The sequence below is a fragment of the Penaeus vannamei genome, chromosome 34 (genome assembly GCF_042767895.1).
Source record: "Penaeus vannamei isolate JL-2024 chromosome 34, ASM4276789v1, whole genome shotgun sequence".
NCBI lineage: Eukaryota > Metazoa > Arthropoda > Malacostraca > Decapoda > Penaeidae > Penaeus > Penaeus vannamei.
The window spans coordinates 8,598,884-8,608,853 of record NC_091582.1 but is presented as its reverse complement, the minus strand read 5'-3'; the positions used below and the strand labels follow the sequence as shown (position 1 = coordinate 8,608,853).

General features: G+C 49.8%; 1 protein-coding gene across 1 annotated transcript in view; it reads left to right on the top strand.

Annotated features, from left to right (window-relative positions):
• Window positions 1–6,581, top strand: part of mub (poly(rC)-binding protein mub) — a gene marked incomplete in the record, with an annotated part of 523,509 nt that extends 516,928 nt beyond the window's left edge. Inside the window, 3 exon segments of the mRNA XM_070113255.1 lie at window positions 1,819–1,957; window positions 2,260–2,394; window positions 5,011–6,581. Coding sequence (XP_069969356.1) covers window positions 1,819–1,957; window positions 2,260–2,394; window positions 5,011–5,335 — 599 coding nt within the window.
• Between the last annotated feature and the right edge of the window lie 3,389 nt (window positions 6,582–9,970).

Sequence of the window (9,970 nt, the reverse complement as noted above, 5' to 3'; positions counted from 1 at the left end):
TCTGGCAGTTGTCAGTGTGCAGGTGTCTTCTCGCCAAGTATAATTACAGTACTTGTAGGACACTCGGCCCCCGTCGCCACTTTACCTGTCTTTTGTAAGAGGCGCTCCTGCTCAACATTTCTTTTCATGTACGCGAAACAAGCCACTCGTTTCTAATGAGAGTTACAGAGAAGACTGTATTTATTCGTTTACTTTTGTCTGTTTATTAGATTTGTTTTACTGCTTGTTTAAAAGGGTACATTTGATAGGTTGACTCACCGTTATCAGTTGGATTTCTGAGACAGCGGGTGGTATGTCTTGCGTATCTGACAATGTTCCGGGTTCGCTCTAACGCGTACAGAGAAGGCAGCTCAGACGCGCCTAGCATTAGTTACGGAAACGTGTTGCTGTCGTGTAAGGGTTAAGCACAGTTCGTCTGCGAGACCGGCTACCTTGAGGTGTTGCTGTCTGTAAATAGCGGTAAGCCTCAGCGTGACCTATTGTTGCGCGGTGCCCGAGCGGTGGCATCCCCTTGTTTAGCTCCCGGGCGAGTGAGGAGTGCCAGGTAGGTTGACACCCGAGCATGGTATACATGCTCGCCTCTCGGACAATTAGAAGGGCCACAGGGGTCTGAAATTAGCAAATATTTGGCATTCGAGCGCAGGGGGAATTAGATGTACCTGTGCCAAATTTTTGTGCTGACCTGCCCCGCCACGCGACGCACGCAGCCCCGAGAGGCGCGCACACTGATGCAAGGCAGCGTGAAAATGGCGGCCGTGGTTACCCCAGCCCGTTTACGTGCACACTGGCGAGCCCTTCACTCTTCCCTCCGCCCCTCGACACCCACCTCCGTCCTCGCCGCACGGGTCCCAAGCGCACGACCGCCGCGCCCCTCCTCCAGGATCAAAGACCTAAGCGGCAGCGGACCAGAGCAACGGCCTCGCTGCCCAAGGGAACTGATCATTTCCTCTCGATGATGCTCCAAATTATTCGGCAACAGATTAAGAAAAAATATGCATGAAATACTAGGCATTTCCTTTAGTTTTTTACAATATTTGATTCTGTCCAGGAGCTTGTGTGGCTGCATTCATGATGTGCCGTTTCAGTGACGCGCAAGTTTGAGCCATTTATCGCAACAACATTTCCGTGAATGTAAAGTGTAAAGTTCCCAATATAAAAAAAAAGAGTGCTAGTGTGACAGGCGCTGCAGAAGGGAATTTAGGGACACTTGGTCTCGTCGCTGAGCACGCACATGCCACTTTCACAGGGATACTCTCTTGCACGCACACTGGCTCGTCTCCAAGTGCATAGTATCCACATGGTCTCGTTATGTGTTACGTTTAGTTAATAGGAAATTTCTTCGATGTTTTCGTTCGAACAAATCAAAGAAATTGTTAATACGAGATTTAAGACTCAACCCGTGCCAGGGGTCCTTCTCTCGTTCTTTCTTTATTTCTTTCTGTCTCCTTTTTCTTTGCTCTCGTTCTCACTTTGGGAGATCTAACATGTTATGTTTGGAGATTTTGAAGTCAAGAGCCTCTAGACAGGTTGCAGTTGCCGCTCACTCGGGCCATGTGGCCGCCCCCGGCACTTGCACCAAACACCCCACCCCCACCTCCCCCGATTCAGCGACCACCAACCTCATGACTTTACTTGATTTTGGCACCGCCTGTCGGCACCAACTCTGCATCACCACACATTATAAGCAGTCATGTGTGGATAAGCTCACGTGATTGTAGTTGGTGCCGCCAGGTGTCATTTCCCTCCTATTCTTATGTTCTTTCCTTGGTACTAGACCTTCGAATGTTAATTTTTTGCTCTCCTCCCCCCCTGATGCAGCCTTGGCGGCCCTCGCTGGCTCGCAGCTGAGGACCCCCGCAGGATCGGGTCCCGGCTCACAGACTCACGAGATGACGGTGCCCAACGAGCTCATAGGCTGCATCATCGGCAAGGGAGGCACGAAGATCGCCGAGATCAGGTGAGTATCGGCCGCAGCGATGCCCGCCGGCGTCGCCCGCCGGCGCACCTGGAGAGCGTTGCTCTTCTTTGGAGTGACCGCGCTGCATTTGTCTGTGCATTTCATATTTGCATATATTTATTTAGGATAAGTCGGTAATTGTATAGTAATTCCTTGTGTAATAAGACAGTATGCATGTCATATGAATGGTTCTCTTCCTAAACACATAAGTAGCAAACCCGTGTATTTAAATGTTCAGCATGCCCGTACTTGTGCGTGTGGCTGCCGTCGAATCGGACACTGACTGTGGACATAACTTTCAGGCAAATCACAGGCGCCATGATCACCATTAGCAAATATGATGACGGTTCAGAAGACGCAAGCAAGCAAGACCGAACCATCACTATCAAGGGTAACGCTGACCAGGTGGCTCTCGCGCAGTACCTCATCAACACCAGGTAAAAGCCCGGCCCTCAACCCCAGCTCCTCCGCCCCCCCTCTGCGCCACTCCACTCCACCACCCAGACACTTCTCTTGCCTCATGTTACTCGGTCTATGTAACACATCCACAGGACTAGGCTAACTTCCTACACCAAGTGGAGGGTTGTGCTTTGCCCAGAGAATCTATGTTGTAAACCATTCACTCCTGCATACGAAGGGAAGACAGAGGAAAAAAGATTTCATTTTTGCGTCAGTAAAATCAGAATAAAAGGTCTAGTTGTTTTGTCCTTGCATCGCAAACTTGTTGATAATGTGTGGGTGATGGCAAACTTTTCGCGGCACAACCGCCCACTGGTCATGTGTTGACGCGTGTGGGTCTATTTCCACAGTACTGTGAGGTCCCAGCGCCCGTAAGGACTGAAGGTATGTACTGGTTAACATCGTTCTGGTACACAAGAAACGGACAGGGGCCTGCATGCCTCTGCTCCCTCCATTCAAGCAACCATAAATGAGCTAAATCAATAAACAAAAGCAAAAACGTTGACCAAAACCTCAGTATTCCTTAACCTTATAACGACTGGCTTCAGGTCTTGCCACTATATTTCCTTCATATTATTTTTATTTATGTTTATTTATTTTATTATGATTACTGAAAAGAGCATTATGATTATTTATTATTGATATCGTTACTATGATTATCAATATTATTTATTTATTATTTATTATTATTATCAATTATCGACGCCAAAAGTGCAGTTCCATTCTCGCGTGGTAAGTCCCTTGTCCTTTACCTCTGATCCTTCAAAGTCCTTTAAAAGTCCTCACTCAATCGGGCCTCAATCGCAAGCCCACCTCCACACATCACCTCTCCACAGCCGTGGCAGAAGGGAGTCCAGGCCGGGAGCCCTGCCCCGCCCTGTCCACACACTATGCGCCAAGCGGTCAAGCTTCATTTACATTAGATTATTCTTTTCATCTCTGTGGCTCACAGTTAACGGTTTATCAGAACATTAGCCTAGACGCTTTGAATGCTTTTGGGCATCTTGTGTGGTGGGAATGGGGTCTGTGTCTTTCCCTTGCGTCCACCGGCCTGCCCTAGCTGCAAGCGCCTTTGCAGCTGGCGTTGGCAGGCCGGTGGACCTCCTAGCTTGAGGCGGCCCCCGGCCTTGACCCTTTTTGGTAAGTTGTTGTACCCGATTTTCCTTTCCACCATTACCTCTCCCCCACCCCTCATACCCTCCCGTAATGTCCTGGGTCTGTCCTGTCTTGCTGGGAACTTGTGGTTGTGTCATCTCTCTCTTTATTTCTCTTTCATTCTCCACTTTTTCTTTTCTCTTCTTTTATCTATCTTCACATACAGTTATCCACCCCTTCCCCTCTCCTCTCCCCTCTCGTTCCTCGTCCCCTCGCCCTTCCCCTTGCATGACACTCCCTTGCGGAGATCCCTCCGAGCGCCTCCTTCCTTCCGGGTGGTGGGACCTTCTTCATCAGGTTGCTGTTTCGTCCCTTTAGTTCTCTCGCTCTTCATTTGACTCCATTAGAGCCCGCACCCGCCAGGCACGGACGGCAAGCCAACACTTCCTTGCCTTGCCTGGCTGTGTCAGAACCATCGCTTCGTTCAATGTCTTTGTATTGCAAAGAGAAAGTTCACTGTGTGATGCATTGGCGAGTGCGGGCGTTATACCAAGTCCCCTGTAGTTGTTCTTTGCTTGTGCTCAGATCCTGCTTATTTCAGTTCTTCCAGAGTGACAGCAGATCAGAATTAAGCTAACATTCATCAGTCATACCACTAATGGTCGTCCTGTCCGCTAGGCTTCTGCGATAAAAAGTCTCTTTTATTATTTTCTTATTCTGTTCAGTACTCTGGTGTGAACTGTTTCGTTAACCATGAATTCTGCTTCTCACTCTTTCTTTCTTTACAGCTCTTTGCGTAACACTAGTTTTCAACACATTGTATTTTTTGTTTGAATTTTATTAAATATCTGCAATTTTCCAACATAGCTGAATATAGCACAATGATCCAACACAAGAAAATCCTAGTCTATGTATTCAGAATTCTTGAAAGCTTTTTCTCATTCTTTCATACCCAGTCATATCCCGATGTGTCAGCTATCCTTACATGGTCGTCTCACTGCCAGGTTGTCCCTTACATGTCACTCCAGTATGTGCTCTTGTCATTTGGTCATTGTACAGTAGTAGTTTCCACAACCTGTCAGGGGACGTCCTTATCCATTATTCCAAAAATCCAAGTGATAATCCAGTAATCCAATGGAGCATCGTACCTCCATGAAGCGATAACATGGCTTATCTCATCCCTTTCCTCTGGTCTCGCCGCGCGCGCCCCCGCACCGCCCCCCCACGCCCCCGCCGCTTGCCTTGCCCACGCTCAAGTCTTCTAGCTCTCGCTCAGGTGCCGACGCCGCCGGGCCGGCCTTCGCCTGCCCCGCCCTGGCGTCGGCGGCGAGCACTGCCCGCGCCGTGCGGCCTGGGGAGTGTAAGCACGTAGTCAGCAGCAGTACATGTAGTGGACTTGAGCGTGGGTGGGAGCTGGTGTGAGGGTGCTGGGCGGGTGTGTGGGCGGTGTGGCGGCGTAGTGTGCCAGTGATAACGTTGCGGCCCCTTATCTCCCCCAGCATGGAACTGCACAAGGCGCAGCTTGAAGTAAGTAAGGGCGGGTCGACCGGGTCGGGTGGGCTGAGCCCCAGTGCCATCCCCCTGGCCCAGCTGCTCAAGAACCCGCAAGCCCTGAACGCCTTGTCCTCCCTGACCGGCCTGCAGGGCCTGTCCTCCCTCACCTCCCTGCTCGCCCCAGACTCCTCCCAGGGCCTGGCCGGTATTGCGGCTGCCCACAGGCACAACAAGGCCTACCAACCCAAGCTCCGCGCCCAAGCCTCCGCCCACCAGCCCACTAATGGCACCCCCAAGGAGAACAAGCGCAGCAAGTTCGCACCCTACTAGACCTGATCCTCTCCCAGGGGGCCCCGCTCCTCTCCGGGCGCAGAGCGTCCTCATCCTCCACTCCTGATGAACCCCGTGGCGCCCCAACATACATGGGGACTCAGTTTTCCCGCGTGTCGGCGCCCCCTCACCCCGGCGGCACCGCGCCCGCCCTCGCCGCCCGCTGCTACCGGCGGCGGGAGCGGGCCACCCTCACGTGCCGCTGGGATCAGAGAGCGCCACACTTTTCAGATCTGAGTAGGAACAGCCCTCGGCACACGAGGCGCCCACGCCCGCAGCGCTCGCCCAGCCCGCTAGCAGGCAGGGGCGCGAGCCATGTGAGGTGGGCGCGGGCGCGTGGCGAGGCCTGTGCGTGTTGGTGTCAGATGGTCACTGTCACTAGGCCAGCAGCTGCTTGTTATACAAGGTGGTCTCCGCTGTTCAGTCCAGCCCAGACCACCTGCCACCTCTCAACTAAACATATCAGTTAGGACAATTGATTCTTTGTTTCCTGTTGTTTTTTATAACGGCATCAAGCAGAAGAAGCTGAAAGCAAGTTTGCATTGTCACAAGTTTCCTAGAGTTCTCTGTAAACGTCATGCATGGTTACTGTGTTTGTTAGTCATGGTTCATCTGGTGACAGTCTCAGATTCACACGTTTTAACAATTAATATAAAAATATATATATATAAGAAAAGACTAAAAATTGTCAAGTCCCAAAAAAATATTACCCCAAAAATATAGTAAAAGAGTATTGAAGCGAGAGATGTACATACTAAGCTTTTAAGAATTAGTTGATGATTTAGGGCACAGACGGTGAGCGGCCCTGAGTGCCTCGCCCCAAAGCGGCTTGGGGATTTGGAGGAAAGCTGGGCACTGTGACCAGATTCACCGCCTCTCTCTTCTCTGCCTCTCTCTTTCTCTCTCTCTCACTGTCTTTCTCTATCTGTCTCTCCCTCTCTATCTGTCTATCTCATAATTTAGCATCGCAAAAGGCTGAGCACGTGTGCCGTAGTTGCTCGGTTTAGTCACTTTAGGATATGGCATTAATTACTACTACATACTTAATGTGTTTTAAGTAATTCATTGAAAAGTACATGTGGGTACAAAACTCAGCTGTTTTCCTTTTTCATCATAATGTATGGAATGTACAGTTTTGCAATAAGTTAATTGTCTCTTTAGAAGTACTGGTGTTCAATCGTAAGCTCAATATGTGAATGTTTCTTCCACTAGATATTAAACAAGTGTAAAGTTTGAGGAAGATAAAGCCTTTCATTACAATCCTATCCTGACCCGTGGTGATTCCTACCTTCCTACCACCACTACCGCCTCCACCTGGCGCCGCCCGACACCTCAACACCACCCTGCCTGCCTTGAAAAAAATAAAGCTCCCTTCTACAACACATACCTTGTCGACCCCTCATAACTGGCATGTAGCTCTCACCTGGTGTGGTCGACGAGCGGCACCTTGTAGAAGGGAGCGGCAGTAACCTAGGACAGATGTAACACTAAAGGGACATGTGCGTGGCCATTGAGCCAACCAGCCTTCTGGTGAACATCGCGCCCGAGCACCTGCGCTCTCACCCCCGCCAGGTAAGTCCTCACCGCGGGGAACCCCCTACCTACCTTGTCACATACCTTCCCTCACGGCCAAACTAAACATTACCCCAAACAACCACTGTTCCTATACCAGTCCCAACCAAAACACCCTCAACACCACCCAGGAGTGAGCCACAACACCAGTGGCGCTCTTGGTCACTTAGGCACGTGGGGAAGAAATTGTACTCAGTCATGCTAAGAGAACCGTTGCTATTGACTGGCCATATCCATACTGATCGAAGACTATTCACAACTAAAAGATACAAGCTTCTAAAATTTCAATTACTAAAATCCTAACATTTCTTTTATTCTTATAATTGTTATTAACCACTGAAAGTTTGGAAGTCACAGTGAAGAGATTAATTAAAGAGGTGTTTCTGGTGACAAAAGTTCAATACCAAGATGATGGAAGAGACTAGAGTCCTGGAAGGGAGATGCTAGGATCACAAATAGGCTGAGCCAGGGAAGAAGGGCGGGAACGGGTGTATCATGTCGCCTCCACAGGACTAACTATTATTTTTTTTCCTTTTTACTTTGCCATTAAAGAGAATGTTTCTTTAATTACTTATCATAATTAAACGAGGAGATTAAGCCCGCACAGTTCGCACGGTTGCCATGTTAAGTGTCGATTAGGAGGCTAACGCTGTAAGGTCCTGCCAGCGGTGTGGTGTGTGACGTGGGTGTGTGTTCCAGGATAGCGATGGAGACAGCAGGACTGGGCATGGCGGGCGTGGGGTATCACTACGTGGCACCCAACCACATCGTGCGTGCCCCTATCCACTGATGCGACCACCCACTAGCGTCGCAGCCGCTCTCTACCGCCGGGGCCCCCCCAGGACCCCCCCTCAGGAGCGGCCCATAGTGCAGCTGGCCACCATCAGCCCAGCCTCCCATGCAGCACCCGGTGTCTGGCCAGGTCTTCAGCAGCACCACCAGCTACCCGCGCCCCTCACCACCACTGCGCCACCACCTACCTCTACCACTCGTGCCAACACCTCTAATGTTGTCTTTATGAACATGTAATTTTCCACATTCTAGATACCAGTCATATAGAAGATATACTAATGATAGTAATACTCATAAAATGTTTGGTGGTACAAGTCTAGTTGGTGGTTAGCGGGTGTTGGTCCCTCAGGTGTTGGTCACGAGGTAGCAGGATTCGCGTGGGCGTGGGTGGTGGTGGCAGCGTGGCCCACTGGAGACAAGCGGTGGAGGGGCGGGTCGGCCACGGTGGCGTGACTGGGAGGCGCCCTCAGCGAACACACGTTACGACAGTTACCACTTTATACTCTCGGTGTACGTGGGGTTCGGCCGGCAGCCGAGCGGAGTAGATGCAGGTAGCACGAGCGCTGTGGACCGAGCCCCACTCAGTTGTGTAGGTCAGTGTACAACATTTTCAGTTAATCCCTTCAGGGCGGCCGCTACTCCCCACCTTGCCTGACCCCCTGCGCCAACCTTGTTTGCTCAAGCATCGACACCATCGGATTGCTCCACCTGGAACCAGAAATGTGACTGTGATAACTGAAGTATTGTATACATGCGTACCATTTTATACTGTTTGACTGGATCACTTGATATAGAGGCTAACACGTGGAAAAGGCTTGATATTTTAGTCGATTAACTGAAAATGATATTTTTATGAATACTCCACCTTCAGTACATGACGGATCAATCATAGGGTTGAGCTTATCTCTAGGTTTAGACTACTGTAATGACAAAGAAATAGTTATCTACTGCTATGTATACATAGAGGTGTTGTTCTGTAGATACTCTGAATTTTATAATCTTATCTACAAGTTCTTGGATGCATCAGATAGTAAATGTCGGTAAATATTTAATATTTCTATCTCGAAGCTTTAGATGTTTCCTAGAATTGAAAGTATTTTCTTATGCTTCCTTCTGATCTTCATGAAATGAAGCTACCATTGGCTTCCACAGGGTTTTGTAAAAGACATATTATCATACGTCTGTAGGGCTTTGTAAGCGTTAATATTTTAGTCCCATGTACTGTCTAGTTGTGAGAGGCATGTATGGCCTCAAGTCTAGTCGAATGTGTGCCAAGCATTTATTTATTGTTTTCATATGGCATGTCATTGATTTTTAATCATACTGTAGTATATGGTGATAAAACACGTTTTAAATTATTATTAAGGTATTGCCACAATGTTTAGTCTTAGATAACGTAAAGTTTCTACGAGTCCCTGACCCCCTCATCACCAGAAGTCGACCAACTGTCAGTGTGTACCGCACTCGACCGCGCTGCACACGCCTCTTGTCTGCCTCAGACCCCAGGACGACCCCCGCCACGACCTCTGCCGCGAGCAGGGGACCTTCCCCAGCAGCCGCGCGACCCCTCCCCTCCCCCTCCCCCATAGCCCCAATGGCCGCCTCTCGCCTGACGCGCGCGCGCGCTGCTCTGCCGCCGCCGCCTCACACCTGTCACAAACCACTCAGTTATGTAGCTAGTCAAGGTCAAATGCGCTTTCTCTCTCGTGTTTGATATCATTATATTTGTGAATGTGAATGACAAATGGCATTGTTTCGTATTTATTGATAGTTTATTAATATTATTACAATAATTATGAAAGATATAATTTTATATATGTGTGTGAAGCATTAGTTGTAAGAGGCTTCGCGGCAACGGTGCCGGCAGGCGCGCGAGGGCCGAGGGCGGGCGCGGGGCCGTGGCTCAGCGGACACCCGTGGCGGGGTGAGCCAGCCCCTCCCCCGTAGTCTCACTAGCTGCACCAGGACCCTCTAGAACACCTCTAGGACCCTCTAGAGACACGCCGGTGCCGGAGCGCTGGCGTGAGTGCAGCGTACAGCCGCTGATCCAGCCATTCCATGTGAGACTGGCGAGAGGTGCCGCCCGGGCTTCCCGGCGGCCTTCGCTCTCATCTCTCTACCTTTGTAATTATTATAAACAAATTAGAAGAGTCAAGGAGCTGTGAATTTTAACATTGCTCACTTACGTAATCTAAATTAGGATCTGTAACTTTACTGAGCGTGACGCAGTAGAAAAAAAAGAATATATGAAACAATTTGTTGTTAAAGAGG